The 15,391-nt window shown below is 41.7% G+C and overlaps 1 protein-coding gene across 2 annotated transcripts in view; it reads left to right on the top strand.

Moving 5' to 3' along the window:
* Window positions 1–15,391, top strand: part of PI4KA (phosphatidylinositol 4-kinase alpha) — a 98,481-nt gene that overhangs the window by 3,747 nt on the left and 79,343 nt on the right. For both annotated transcript variants that reach the window (XM_053370232.1, XM_053370230.1), the window contains exons 2-7: window positions 6,074–6,190; window positions 7,451–7,544; window positions 8,753–8,841; window positions 10,176–10,248; window positions 11,923–12,182; window positions 13,639–13,705. In XM_053370232.1, coding sequence (XP_053226207.1) covers window positions 6,092–6,190; window positions 7,451–7,544; window positions 8,753–8,841; window positions 10,176–10,248; window positions 11,923–12,182; window positions 13,639–13,705 — 682 coding nt within the window. In that variant the 5' untranslated portion in view covers window positions 6,074–6,091. The remainder of the gene's footprint in view (window positions 1–6,073; window positions 6,191–7,450; window positions 7,545–8,752; window positions 8,842–10,175; window positions 10,249–11,922; window positions 12,183–13,638; window positions 13,706–15,391) is intronic.

Genomic DNA, 15,391 nt, shown 5'->3' on the forward strand with positions numbered 1-15,391 from the left:
TCTGCAATAATAAGGCAGGTTGAGTGGGCACATGTGATCTCGTAGGTAAATGGGTTCCAGTTTGTTAAGCTTGTGCACTGGTTTTCTCTGATCTCAGGGGAGGTGATGGTGGAAGAGGATGATTTCTTCACCATCTACCACAAGGATTGTCTGGTCTAGGAAAGTTGTTATTCTTTTACCGTTTAGCATTTTCCACTAGGATTCCCTGAACAGGATGATTCTTCTCATTTTAAACATAATTTCAAAATCATAACCCCAAGAACTGCCACTCCTTGTTGTGAATGGGGATGGAGAAATAAAACAGTGATAATTCTGAAATGGTGATAAGGAAGATGATAATATCAAGATACTTATTGTGATATTTTACTATCAGCGATGTAAGAATAATCCTGAGATGCGGTAATCCTTTGGCAAAAGGTGATGGTGAAATGTAACAGTGATCATCCTGAAGATAATAATTAGTTTACTACTACTATTTCTTCACTATTTGTCGCTGGGATTGTGCTCCTTGTAGCAAATGTTTATGATGAAATATGGTAGTGATAATAACCCTGAAGTAATAATGTGCCCATTCAATCACCACTGGGATTGCTGGGTCTCAGGATTCTTGTTCTTATTTTTGATTTTATATATATTAAAAAATAACCCTGAGATTTAGTGATCCTATTGGTAAATAGTGATGGTGAAATATAATAGTAGCAATCCTGAAATCAGGTGGTTTTTGTGGTGATGGTGAAATCGTTACAATATTACAAATACTAATCTTGAGGCCTGACAATTCCTGTAGTTAACGATGATGGGGGAAATTATAATATTGATTTTGTATTGTGACTGTACAGTCATACCTCTGGTTGCGTTCGCTTCATGTTGTGGATTTTCAGGTTGCGAAAGGGGCAAACCTGGAAGTGTATACTTCCGAGTTTCACCACACATGCAGAAGTGATCTGCGCGCTTCACGCATGCGCAGAAGCACTCTGCGGCACTCTACTTACGGACTTTTCAGGGTGCAAACGGCACCCCGAAACGGATTGCGTTCATAAGTAGAGGTACTGCTGTACTTTCCTTTTATGTCAATTGCTCTGGAATTTTTTTACTGCAGGGAAGTGTAGAAGTAAAAGTAATATACAAATCCCCAAGACCTTGTGGTAAATGATGATAGTAAAATAAATAATATTAAATTTCACCATCATCACTGTCCGTTGGAATTGTTAGGTTAGGGAAAATAATAATAATAATAATAATAATAATAATAATAATAATAGTAATAAAATTTTATTTATACCCAACCCTCCCCAGCTGGAGCCAGGCTCAGAGCAGCTGACATCATATAAATAATACAATATACATAAAAAACCAGCAATCAATCGATTAAAATGCACCCCAAAATTAATTCAAATGAATTAAAATTAAAGTTAAAACTGAACAAATGACAATCCTCAGGTTAAAACTGAAAGTGGTTAATACTCGCCAGGACCAACTGTTTCCACTGATATTATAAGGACCTGTGAGCGGGCTCGGAAACCTCCTTCGTGCTTGTTCTTAGACAAAGAGAAAATGAGTCAGACTGAACCCTGACCAAAGGTTAGTCGTCTGACACATATTAACAACTCTCTTAATTGTCCGACTGTCAGTCTTTAGGCTGTCAAAACTCATGCACAAGAGGGTGGTACTGGCGTGCTCAACTATTATTATTTTTTGAGGGGGGTGATGACTGAGCATGTTCAGTGGGTGTGGAATTCAGGCTGATTATTGGGAGAATGGAAAACAGTACTTCTACATTTAAAGCAGTCTCATTCCCACTTTAAACAGACCGGGCTTCTCCTAAAGCAGGGGTCAGCAAACTTTTTCAGCAAGGGGCCGGTCCACCGTCCCTCAGACCTTGTGGGGGGCCAGACTACTGGTGTATTTTGAAAAAAACAAATGAACAAATTCCTATGCCCCACAAATAACCCAGAGATGCATTTTAAATAAAAGGACACATTCTACTCATGCAAAAACGCCAGGCAGGCCCTACAAATAACCCAGAGATGCATTTTAAATAAAAGGACACATTCTACTCATGTAGAAACACGCTGATTCCCAGACCATCTTCAGGCTGGATTTAGAAGGCAATTGGGCCGGATCCGGCCCCCGGACCTTAGTTTGCCTACCCATGGGCTAAGCAGTGGTTTCAGGTGTAAGGTATTTTAGATAGTACCTCTGAACCGTAATAGCCATTCAACACAGTTCTTGAAACAGTTCAAGAACTTGAATAAAACCATGCTTAAGTAAACATAACTATTGTGGTGTTTGAATTGGCAGAGACAGCATGAGAAACCATGATTTGACGTGGGTTTGCACTTCATGGTTTGTGCAAATTGTTTTGCTATGGTGACTGAATTGATAAACTATAGCTATGGCCGTCACTGCCTCCAGACGTGGCTGCTCCTAGGGACTGAAGTGATGAGCAGAAGGAGAATAAAAGCAGACAGCTCAAAAGTAATGTATACCTAGAAGTTTGGAAATCATGTTTTAGATTCTCACTGGTGGTTGGTGAGTTTTTAGTGGGATGCCTGAACTGAGTATGCCTGTAAATGTATGAGGATAAAAGTAGTGGAGTCTTGATAAAGCTGTATCAGCAAACAAACAAGGCACATAAATCCAATTTTTTTTTGTTATTTTTTTAAAACTGTTCTGTAGGTAATTGAATGGTCTACCTTTTGATTACAGATTTTTAGTAGTTTTGCATAGCTTGGCAAATTAATGATATATGAAAGTGGAAGGACTTTAGTATAAGATATTCTTTACAAAATATGAAATTTATGGGAAGTTGTTTAAAATATATGTTTGTTACGAGGATCACTGAATTGGTTTGAACACCCAACATCAACATGTTTTTCTCTTCTATGTTTAACACAGGGCAACATCAAAAGGGGTAGTGGTTTAGCATGAAGTTAGATATGCAGCATATACAATAGGTATGTCTGACCAGTCAGGTACGAGCTGATTTCCTTGTTTGTTTTGTTTTAGTGTTAAACAAAACAAAAACCCTGAACAATTTGACATTGTTCAGAGCTCCGTAATTTGTTATGTGCAGATCTATTAGGTAAGGGCAGGCTTACTGGAATCAGATCATGGGTCCTTTTTGGGGGGTTGTGTGTGCTCTAAACTCCAGAATAATCATGGCTAACTATTACAAACGTATTATGAATCATTAAGGATGTATGATGAATCGGCATATAACGTTTGTGGAAGGCTCTTTTTCTAATCAATTTAATATGAGAATTTTAGAAAGAAGTACCTTCAGGTGCAAAACCCTGGCGAGACTAATTTTAGTTTGGGAGAGTAGTAATCAAGGAAGACACTTAGTACTCTTATGTAACAGTACTGAAACTACGATTCCTTTTAGAACTTGCAATATAATCCATTTGCCTACTTACCATTACAAACAAGTGGATTATATTGCAATGTTGTAGATCGGGGTTGAGAACCTGTGGCTCTTCAGATATGGACGGAATAGAACTTGCATCATCCCTGATGTGCTGGCTGGAGGAGAATTGGAATCGAATATCTCCAGGGCCACAGGTCCCCCCCACTGCTCTCGTAGCTGAAGTTAACATATGCAGTGCATGCCTGTGTATGTTCACTCAGAAGTAAGCCTTGCTGAATTGAGTGGCTCTTTCTTCCAAGTAGATTAAATCGGATTGCAATTTATGGCAGTCCTGCTTATGTCCTGTTGAAATCATTGTGGCAAGTTAGTCACGACAAGCTTAAATCCCATTGAAATCAATGGGACTAACTTTGGCTGCAATCCTGTGCCCTCTCACCTGCTAATAAGCTCCACTGAATTCAGTGGGACCTCTGAGTAAACATGCATAAAATTGCACTGTAACTTAGTCTGGATCCAACATGCTGGGTTCTGTTCAATTCTTATTTCCAAATAAGTTTCTCATTTTTATTCATTCATTTATTGCATTTACAGTGGTACCTCGGGTTAAGTACTTAATTCGTTCTGGAGATCCGTTCTTAACCTGAATCTGTTCTTAACCTGAAGCACCACTTTAGCTAATGGGGCCTCCTGCTGCTGCTGCGCTGCCGGAGCCCGATTTCTGTTCTTATCCTGAAGCAAAGTTCTTAACCTGAAGCACTATTTCTGGGTTAGCGGAGTGTGTAACCTGAAGCATATGTAACCCGAGGTACCACTGTATGACGAATCCATTAGATAAAGAATTCATACTGCAGAATAGCACTATTTCTGGGTTAGTGGAGTGTGTAACCTGAAGCGTATGTAACCCAAGGTACCACTGTATATCCCACCTTTTTTCTCAAGGTGGTTCTATGGTTCTCCTGCTCCTCATTTAATCTTCACAACAACCTTGTGAGGACAGGTAGGCTAGGCTGAGAGGCATAAGGTCACCCTGTGAGCTTCACGACTGAGTGGGGTTTTGAACCCTTGTCTCCCAGGTCCTTGTCCAAAACTAATTACTTTGCCGCACTGGCTCTCGGGGGAAATTAGGGCTGCAATCCTCTACACATATCATACCTGGTAGTAAGCTAAGTCAGTAAGGCTGAAGACAATGTGGTTTATCTGCAAATAAACATGCATAGGATTGTGTTGCTAGTCACTTGATTTTTTTTTAACTGATCACATTTTATGCTCATTTTATGCTACTGGGCTTTTGAGAATACTTGCTTTTTGTGCACCATGCGACGCCAATCACACACAGAAATTGTTTTGAACACTGGGTGAGAACGAACACAGATTTTAATGCTTAAATTTGGCAGGTTTATCTGCTGTTTAATTGTGAAGATTTAAATCCATCAGGCACACCTTATTGGGAAACATTGTGTGCTTTAGCAATAGCCATGAGCATGTAGAATGTGTTGGCTCAGCAATACCAGTATCTCTGCATGGTCAAGAACAGTTTCTGCCTACAAAACCGAGCCATGGCTGAACCATGTAATTCTTACAACACACACAAGTACTTTATGGATCCTAAAAAGCTACTAATAGAATAAGACTCTATGCATTTTTCTGGGAGTAAGCATCAGTGAACACAGTGGGACTTACTTCTGAGTAGGCATGCCTAGGATTGCATTGTTTGTTTGTTTAGAGGTGGGCGCTTCTGTCCAAGATGGGTAGTTGGTCCCATTGCATGAACAAAACAGCTTTTTGGGGGGTCTGAAAGCTGTTCAGTATTGTAGACTAAAATAAAATAAGTAAATGTTGCTGTAGAGAGCTAAAGTGGGGGAAAGGAAAGAGATGGATGCAGCTGCCTGGAGACAAATTATTTCCACCTTGTTGTTTGTTTTTCCCCTGTGTGCTTGCATTTCACTTCGCCAAACCCTCCTTAACGTCATTCTTCTCCCATCTGTCTTTCTGATACCCATCTGTTTAATCATTTAATTGTTTGATACTACCCAACAGCCTGTGAAACTGCCCATGTTTGGAACCCTGCTTTGTTGAGTTGGGGGCCTCTTTGTTGGTGATGTCCAGGCTCTGAACTCCTCCTTTTGGGAGGCTCATTTGTGCACCCACCCACCCACTCACCCACCCAACGTTGTTCACCATTAGCCACCAAGGCAAGTCCCTGTTGTTCAGGCTATGTTGACCTTGTGCTCCATACTGCTACCTCTTCTGCTGGTTACCTAATGCTTCTGCTTATTTATTACTTAAAAGATACATTAAACCACCTTTCAGGGCACATGCCTTCACAAGGAGACGTGTAAGACTCCAAAATGCATTAATATGCAGTTGCCAAACCTGCATATGCACTCAAATCCTAAGACTCATCTCTGTCAGCAGGAGTATTTGGGCATGGTTGCTTCCACCTACAACTTTTAAATGGACTCATGGCTTAAAAGGACACCATTTTGTTCCTGTGGAATGGGTGGTGAGATGATTGTGCTACTGATATTTGCAAATGGCTTGCTGAGCTTTAGCATAGTGGTATGGAAGGGGCTTAGAGCTTTAGATGAAAATGTCTGGGTCTTTTTTAATCCTTAACGTGTACTGTTTTTGCTTGCAGATGTTTGGGAAAGTATGACTTTTTAACAATAGATATTTTCACATCCTCTGTTTTGCTTCTTATAGGTACAGAAACTACTCTGCATGTGCCCAGTCGACATCCATGGGATCTTTCAGCTGGATGAGCGCCGCAGAGATGCTGTGATTGCTTTGGGAATTTTTCTAATCGAGTCTGACTTGCAGGTACAATATGCTTCTTACTCTAAAATATGTTTGTTTACTTGACGGGATTTATAATCTGCCAGTTCAACAGCTTCCAAAAAGTTTTAAATCCTCGTTAAACTAAACAAACAAACAATCCTGTAATATAAAAGAGTAGCATAAAAGCAATATACTGAAGTTTAAAGAGCCTGGTAAAACAAAACTATCTTCTTGGTCAGGGGTCAGGATCCTTTTTCAGCTTTGGGCCGGTCCACCATCCCTCAGACGATGTGGTGGGCTGGACTATAGTTTTTTTGGGGAAAATGAACAAATTCCTATGCCCCACAAATAGCCCAGAGATGCATTTTAAATAAAAGGACACATTCTACTCATGTAAAAACACGCTGATTCCCGGACTGTCCGCGGGCCGGTTTGAGAAGGCGGCTGGGCCACATCCGGCCCCTGGGCCTTAGGTTGCCTACCCCTGTTCTTGGTGCTGAAATCACATCTAGGTAGGTGTTTGGTGGGCCTCCTTGAGAAGTTCTTTCCAGTCAGGGTGCCACCACCAAGTAAGTGCTTTTTCTTTGTAGCTATTCACTGCATCTCAGTTGGCGGGGGCACCCAAAGAAGGGCCTCCATTAAAACTCCTACTGGAATGTTTTAATTTGATCTGTAGCACCAAATTTAGTTAGCGCTTTGGCTTTGAAAGGATATTAAAGCTGTGTGGCAATAAACATAATCAGATGGCTGTTCCTTTTCCTCTGCATGCAATATCTAGTTTCACAATCTTCTTGCCTTTGCCTTCAAAACTTTCCATGGCCTTGTTCCTTTGTATATCCCTGGGCTTATTTCCTGTTGTATCCTTTCCTGTGTGATTCGGCTCCACCACATACTGTTGTCTGAAGATGTCCCACCTTCACTCAGTTCCGCTTGGTGCCTGGTACTAACTGCCTCTTTGAATGCCTCCTTGCACTCACGTGCTTTATTTCTGTTAAGTTCCTCCTCAAAGTTTGCCTTTTTCTGGGAGACCTTTGTATCAGTCCCCTAATCCCCATGTCTTATCATAACCAAGGCAAAGTCCATGTAATTGAAATAATCACATCTTCTTCCCCTGTCTATCCACCCCTAAATTACCTGTATTCCTTTACTGTTTGCCTGAGTCTATTTTAGATTGTTGACCTCACCACCTTGGGGCAGGAACTGTCATACTGGATATTTGTAAAGCGCCATGTACATAGACGTCACTGTGTTAATTTAGTAAATTAATTCAGATGGTTCTAAAATTTCCTCTTTCCATTCCAGCATAAAGATACTCTTGTTCCTTATCTTCTCCGGCTGTTAAGGGGCCTTTCCAAAGTCCAATGGATAGAAGAAAGCAATTCACGCAAAAGCAGAGGTGAGGTTTTAGATTCTTGTTGTCAGAATTTGGTCCTTGGTGGCCTTTTTTTTGTAAGTAAATGACTAAGTTTTGTAAGTGCAATCCTATGCATACCTGCTCAGAAATAAATCCCATTGAGTTCAATTAGACTTACTCCCAGGCAGTGTTATTTTGGTAAAAAGATGAGGTAAAAGGTAAAGGTACCCCTGACCATTAGGTCCAGTCGTGGCCGACTCTGGGGTTGCGGCGCTCATCTCGCTTTATTGGCCGAGGGAGCCAGCGTACAGCTTCCGGGTCATGTGGCCAGCATGACTAAGCCGCTTCTGGCGAACCAGAGCAGCGCACGGAAACGCCGTTTACCTTCCCGCCGGAGCGGTACCTATTTATCTACTTGCACTTTGACGTGCTTTCGAACTGCTAGGTTGGCAGGAGCAGGGACCAAGCAACGGGAGCTCACCCCATTGCGGGGATTTGAACCGCCGTCCTTCTGATCGTCAAGTCCTAGGCTCTGTGGTTTAACCCACAGCGCCACCCGCGTCCCTTGGAAGATGAGGTACTGGTACTCATATTTTGATAAAAGTGCTGTGGGTGCCAGAGTGAAATAGTTGCCATGGGTAGCAAAGAAAAGCAGTGATGGTACTCTGTACAGTGGTACAAATTTAATTCGTTCCAGAGGTCCGTTCTTAACCTGAAACTGTTCTTAACCTGAGGCGTGCTTTCCCTAATGAGGTCTCCTGCCACTGGCACATGATTTCTGTTTGCATCCTGGGGCAAAGTTTGCAACCTGGAGCAACTACTTCCAGGTTAGCAGAGTTTGTAACCCGAGGTACCACCGTACTGGTGCACACTGTCACAAAAAGAAAGCAGTGCTCCCAGGTAAGTGTGCAAATATGTAGTGGGGATTCTTTTTCAGCCCCACAAGACATCCAAACTGGAAAACTAGCACTGTTAACTTATCAGAAGCTGATGCTGCTTTGATATTCTGGTCTATAAGCCATGCTTAAATCATGGTTTCCCATGGGAATATGTAGTTTAATAAATCAAAATATGTTTTTCAAATCTGCTAGCAAGGGCAGGAATGAGGATCGGGCACAAGACTAACTCTCAGTCTAGTAAACCATGGTTTGTCTGAACTAGACCTTAAACAATTTGTGACTTGTGATGGATTGCAGTTGTTGTTGCTGTGTGCTAGTCATATTCTTGATGTGTCTTTACCATACTTGCAGGCATGCTTCCTATTCCAGAAAACTTCAGTTTCTGTTTGGTGACTTTGTTGTCAGATGTGGCTTACAGGGATTCTGTTCTGAGAGAACAGGTAAAATTCACCGGGAAAATGGGGCATGCATGTCTTGGGTAGTAAAATAAACATTTCCTGTATTAATCATAGTTCCATAACTTGTGTATCAACAGCTTTTTTAAAAAAACAAACCCTGAAAATATTTATTGACTAAGGCAGCATAAGTAATGACATTTGAACAGATATATAAATTATTAAATAATAATCTATGAAACCAGGAGTTGTCTTCCTTCTTTTTCTCTGCCCCCCCCCCAGCCAGGGAATTAATAGTACAAATCCTTCTAAGTGTTCTCATTCTTCAGTGTATTAATTACACTAAAAGCTTATATGGAGCAACTCATAAGAGGGCTTCTAAAATGCGGACAGTTTACCAAACTTTCTCCCTCCTGCTAGCAATACCTTTAAGTCAGCAGTCTTTTTAGCAGTCTGTTTAGGGAAGTTTTTAATGACTGATGTTTTAATGTATTTTTAATCTTTTGTTAGAAGCCGCCCAGGCTGGCCGGGGAAACCCAGCCAGATGGGTGGGGTATAAACAATAAATATTATATTATATTATATTATATTATATTATATTATATTATATTATATTATATTATATTATTATATTATAATTCTACCATGCTGTAAAAAGTTGCCATGATGCTGATCATTGCAAAGTTCTCAGACCATTACAGACGGTTTTGGTGACTTTACATACATTGATTTCATTGACACAAATGACAAATAGGATCTAGTAGAATCTAGAATCCTATCATAGTAGAGTCAATAAGATCTACTTTTTTGTCCCCTTGTATATCAAGCAGCAATTGATTTCCCATATATGCTAAGGGTGTGAAAGTGTCCCTTATAAGAACCACTTTCAGAAGTGTTCCTTCACATGTTCATGAGCATGGAGAAGGAGGGTGTGCCCAGAGTTCCTTCTTCCAATGTAATGACCCTTGATCCTTTGAAAATGGAGCCTTCATGCACTTGTGTGGGCTTCCCATTCAGACCTGTTGCCAAGTATGCAGAGGTTAAGGTGTCGTAACATTGGTGGGTTGGGCCAGCGGGTACAACCCTGTTCCCTCTCAAAACACATTTGGTTAACATGTAAAGAGCACCAATAAATTGGGTCTAAAGGAAATCGTTTTGTAAATGGTTATTTCCTATAATTCTGTTGTCTCGGGATATTCTGCGAACTTAATTTTAAATATTAATGCCTCCCCAAAAAAACCTGGCTGAAATTATAGAGTACACTGCTAAAATTCCCACTCTTTCTTAGTGTTGCACCTTTAAGGTGCCATACTCCTGCACTGCAGATTGACATTCATCCCACCTGTAGATTTTAAAAATGCCTGTTTTGATTATTTCAGATTTTAGAGGCAATTTTGCAAGTGATGCAGGTCCTTCTGGGAATGTGCCAGTCCCCAGAAATCCAGGATAAAGGTATTGAAAATGTTCCAGTAGGTGCTGCTGTTTTTATTATTACAAATGTAAATTCAATTGTGCACTCTCACTCTCTAGTTACCTTCATGCTGTATGGTATACTTCACGGTGGGCTGGTTTCCCCTGAAACCTGCTCCCTTGAGGCTCCTCAGAACATTTCAGAGTAGAACTTGTGGTCCTTTGTTCTTGCAAATTGAGAGTCTGGTTCATCACAGCACCCTCTTATTGGCTTCTTCCTTTTTTCTGTGTCCAGATTCCTCCCTCTTCCGTCTCTTGGATTTACCACTGTGCACAATTACCGTATTTTTTGCTCTAAAAGACTCACTTTTTCCCTCCTAAAAAGAAAGGGGAAATATATGTGCATCTTATGGAGCAAATGCAGGCTGCACAGTTATCCCAGAACCCAGAACAGCAAGAGGGATCGCTGCTTTCGCTGCGCAGCGATCCCTCTTGTTGTTCTGGCTTCTGAGATTCAGAATATTTTTTTCTTGTTTTCCTCCTCCAAAAACTAGGTGCATCTTATGGTCTGGTGTGTCTTATAGAGCGAAAAATACAGTAATACAGAAATTACTCCTTCTCTTTCCCTCGATACCATGCTCCTTTATTCACCTCATCAGACTTCCCTTTTGCTCTTAGGAACTGAGGTTGACACATTTCATGGACTATATCACCCCTGACCCTTGGCCATGCTGATTGGGGCAGATAAAAGCTGAACTCCAGCACCAGACTGGAGAAGGCTGATACGTAGGCTCAGTTTAGATGTAACTGGAAACCATGGCTTTCTGTTATGTAAATGAGCAGAGCTGATCCTTGGATTTACATGCCTCCATTCTCTGTCCTTTTTTGTGGAAATGGGGAAAAGATCAGAAGCATCTTCTCTTTGCAGTTCCCTGGAAAAAATGTTCCTGTGGCTTGTTCAAAGTCTACTTAGTGCAGGCATAGGCTAACTCGGCCCTCCAGATGTTTTGGGACTACAACTCCCATCATCCCTGTCCGCTGGTCCTGTTAGCTAGGGATGATGGGAGTTGTAGTCCCAAAACATCTGGAGGGCTGAGTTTGCCTATGCCTGACATAGTGAAATCAATTCAGGTTCTGAAAGGGAACCAGACAGGGGGCCTTCTTGGTAGTGGCGCCCTCCCTGTGGAACGGCATCTCTTCAGATGGCAAGGAGATAAAGAATTGCACAACTTTTAGAAGACACCTGAAGGCAGCCCCGTATCGGGAGGTTTTTAACATTTGATGTATTATGTTTTTAGATATTCTGTAAGCCGCCCAGGGTGGCTGGAGAAACCCAGCCAGATGAGCGGGGTATAAATAATAAAGTTGTGGTGATGATGATGATGAAACCCCAGTTTGATTCTGATTTTGCTCTCAGTAAGTAGAATGTAAACAAGCCACAGTACCATAAGTTCAAACGTAACAGAGAACTGTGGTTTGCTTGAAGGCAGAAGTAGATGCTTCTGATTTCTTTGCAGTTGCAAAAGAAGGAGATAAATGGTGGGATTTGAGTCTTCCTGCAACACATTTGCAAAGCAGGAAAAAGAATGGTTTCCAATGATGTCTGAACTGGGGCATCGTGACAGTAATGCTGTTTAAAAACCAACGTTGCATTTTCCGATTGGAAGAAGCAAACTTTTAGAAACCAAAGATAAATGGACTACTTTTGTTTTCCAGAATATTTATGCAAATACGCTGTGCCATGCCTGATTGGAATTTCACGAGCGTTTGGGCGCTACAGCAACTCGGAAGAGTCTCTCCTGTCAAAGCTTTTCCCTAAAGTTACTCCGCATTCCCTCAGAGCCCCACATGAGTTGGATGGTATTCGTAGACGCTCTTTTAATGACTTCCGCTCGATACTTCCACATTCTCTACTGACAGTCTGCCAAGAAGGATCTCTCAAGAGAAAGACCAGCAGCGTATGCAGCATCACACAGGTTAGTTCAGTTGCTTTTGGAATAAAATGAACCTATCACCTCTTTTCTGAACCATGGATTAGTTTTTACTATACAGGATATCACTGCATTTAGTTTTCTTATTTTGAGGGGCATACAGTCATACCTCGGGTTGCGAACGTGATCCGTGCAGGAAGCACGTTCGCAACCTGCAGCGCCGCATCTGCACACGCACACGCACATGACGTGATTCGTCGCTTCTGCGCATGTGCATGACATCATTTTGTGCTTCTGCGCATGTGCAAGCGCTGAAACCCAGAAGTAACCCGTTCTGGTACTTCTGGATTCAGCGCTGTCCGCAACCCGAAAACGCGCAATCCACAGCGTTTGTAACCCGAGGTATGACTGTAATATGAAACATGGGCCTTGTATTTAGAGCGGGCCCAGAACCTATGGAACGAGCACATGTTTTGCATGCAGAATGTCCCAGGCTCAATTCTTGCCATCTCCAGTTGGAAAAAGATCAGCATGGCAGGTGATGGGAAAGTCTCCCAGCCAGGAGAACCACTGCTAGTCAGAGTAGACAAGATCAGGCATAGGCAAACTTGGCCCTTCAGATGTTTTTGGGACTACAATTCCCATCATCCCTGACCACTGGTCCTGTTAGCTAGGGATCATGGGAGTTGTAGTCCCAAAACATCTGGAGGTCCAAGTTTGCCTATGCCTGGGCTAGATGGACAGCTTCCATTATTGGCATCTTCTCCAGAAACAGATGTTTTCGTGATCTCAGAAACTCATTGTAAATTCCACCTAGCCTCTCGGTGTTTAAAGAGCTGAGGAAATTAAAGCAGAGATTTTTTTTGCACCTGGAAGTTTCTAAGGGATGAAACCCTTACTATATATCCTGATGGGGTGGGTTTGGCCACAGATTCTAATTACCATTGGGTAGTACAGTCGTACCTTGGTTCTCGAACGCCTTGGTATGCATATGCTTTGGCTCCTGAACGCCGAAAACCTGGAAGTGTTCCAGTTTTCGAATGTTCCTTGGAAGCTAAACGTCCGACGCGGCTTCTGCAGCTTCCGATTGAGTACCGGAAGCTCCTGCAGCCAATCGGAAGCCGCGCCTTGGTTTTCAAACGGTTCCGGGAGTCGAATGGACTCCCGGAATGGATTAAGTTTGACAACCAAAGTACCGCTGTGTCTCAGAGCTAATGTTCAGCGTGGAAGTTATATAGACTCTTATAGAGCTGTCTACAGGGTGAGGAGTGTGGGCTTATCTTTATGGGGTTGTTGTTTTTTTCAAAGAGGGAGTAGAATCTTTGTTTATATGCAGGCCTGAGATGCTTAGATTTTCAAAATCCCATCAGCTACAAGGAAATTGGGCTATGGCTACTCTTCTGGAAATTTCAATCAGAGTATGTGTGTGTGTTTGTGTGGGGGGGTGTATATGAAAGTAACCTCTTCATGACCGCATTTTGTGTCTATCACTACATTTCAGGTCAGTCCTGAACGTGGAATTCCTCCTCCCAGTTCCCCCGGAGGCACTACTGTGCAGTACTTTGAAGGTATGTTTTTGCCTTTTGGCGTAAAATATTTTGAATAGGGGCGTAATAAGAGCTATTGACCAATTTATGGTATGACTTTAAACAGTTGTCCTGCAATGAACATTCTAGGGGTGATTCCCACCATCAAGGTTAATAAAACAAATGCAAGCAACCAAATAAATAACACAGCCTAAAAATAAGCAAACAATTGCTAAGAGCAGATCAATGTCAATTGCTCTTAAAGGCCTGAGATAGCAAGTCAGACTTTGCTTGGTGTCTGAAAAGTAATGGCAGTGACAGACCCATTATCTTTGGGAAGAGAATTTAACTATCAAGTTTTCACCTTAGCTCAAGTAGTCATCTTTGAAGGTGGAGAAGCTCAGGGCAGAGCTTCTGCTGAAGATCTTGGCTGATGGGCAGGATGGTATGGGGTGGCAGTGTTTCAATTTATGCAATTTATCCAGCGCCGAGGGCCTTCTGGCGGTTCCCTCACTACGAGAAACAAAGCTACAGGGAACCAGGCAGAGGGCCTTCTTGGTAGTGGCACCCGCCCTGTGGAAAGCCCTCCCACCAGATGTCAAAGAGAAAAACAACTACCTGACATTTAGAAGACATCTGAAGGCAGCCCTGTTCAGGGAACTTTTTAATGTGTGACATTTTAATATATTTTTAATCTTTGTTGGAAGCCGCCCAGGGTGACTGGGGAGACCCAGCCAGATGGGCGGGGTACAAATAAAAAAATATTATTATTATTACTATTATTATTAAGCAAACCCCACAAGGTGCATGCACCCAGTTGTGCAGCCTCCCATTGGGCCGGTGGAGGGCATACATTTGAGGTGTCTGAAACAGCTTGTCCCTCTCTGTATTCAGGAGGAAAGCCAGTGCCTATATATTTAGCGAAGGTGCTCATTAATAATAATAATAATAATTTTTTATTTGTATCCTTCCCTCCCTGCCCCAGGCTGGGCTCAGAGCAGTTAACATCATAAAAACAACAACCATAACTTTAAAATAAGCAACCTACATCAAAAAAGTAACATTCAACAATCATTAGGAGAGTATAAAATAATAATAATATCACCATATAAAAGTTAAACAGAAATCCACTCAACAGTTACAATAAATAATTTCTAAACTATCAATAAAACAACGGCAAGCCACAGTACATAAAATAATACAATACAAATTGAGAAGCAGAGACTAGAGGGTGGAGCAAGGCAGGTGTTTAGACTAACCCTATACACATTTATTTGGGAGTAATCACCTATGAATTCAGCGGGAGTTACTTCCAAGTAAGCATGCATAGACTTAGATTGCACAGCAGCAGTCCAAAGTTTATTTACCTCTAAGGAAGTTTCCTTGAAATCATCAGGACTTCTAAGTACGGAAAGATAGGGTTGGACTGTGAGCTGCTTTTTCTCAGCATTCTTTTGGTTTTAAGGGTAGGCTATAACCTTTTGTTGCTTCCCATGTATTTAGCTGCAAAGAGCTTTGTTGTACCAGCTAACACGTAATTTAGAAGATTAACCAGACTAATCTTAAAACAAAAACAGGTTGTGTTCAGCTTTGCTAAAATGCCTAATGAGAAAGGAGGGATCTTGAATTTCCTTTTACAGTTGCAAAAGAAAAAAATAAAGTTTCACTGCGAGCACAGTTTCTCATGCCATGGTGAAAAAACCATACCTGATACCCTTTTTTCTGTGC

Source organism: Podarcis raffonei, chromosome 16 (genome assembly GCF_027172205.1).
Source record: "Podarcis raffonei isolate rPodRaf1 chromosome 16, rPodRaf1.pri, whole genome shotgun sequence".
NCBI classification, from domain to species: domain Eukaryota; kingdom Metazoa; phylum Chordata; class Lepidosauria; order Squamata; family Lacertidae; genus Podarcis; species Podarcis raffonei.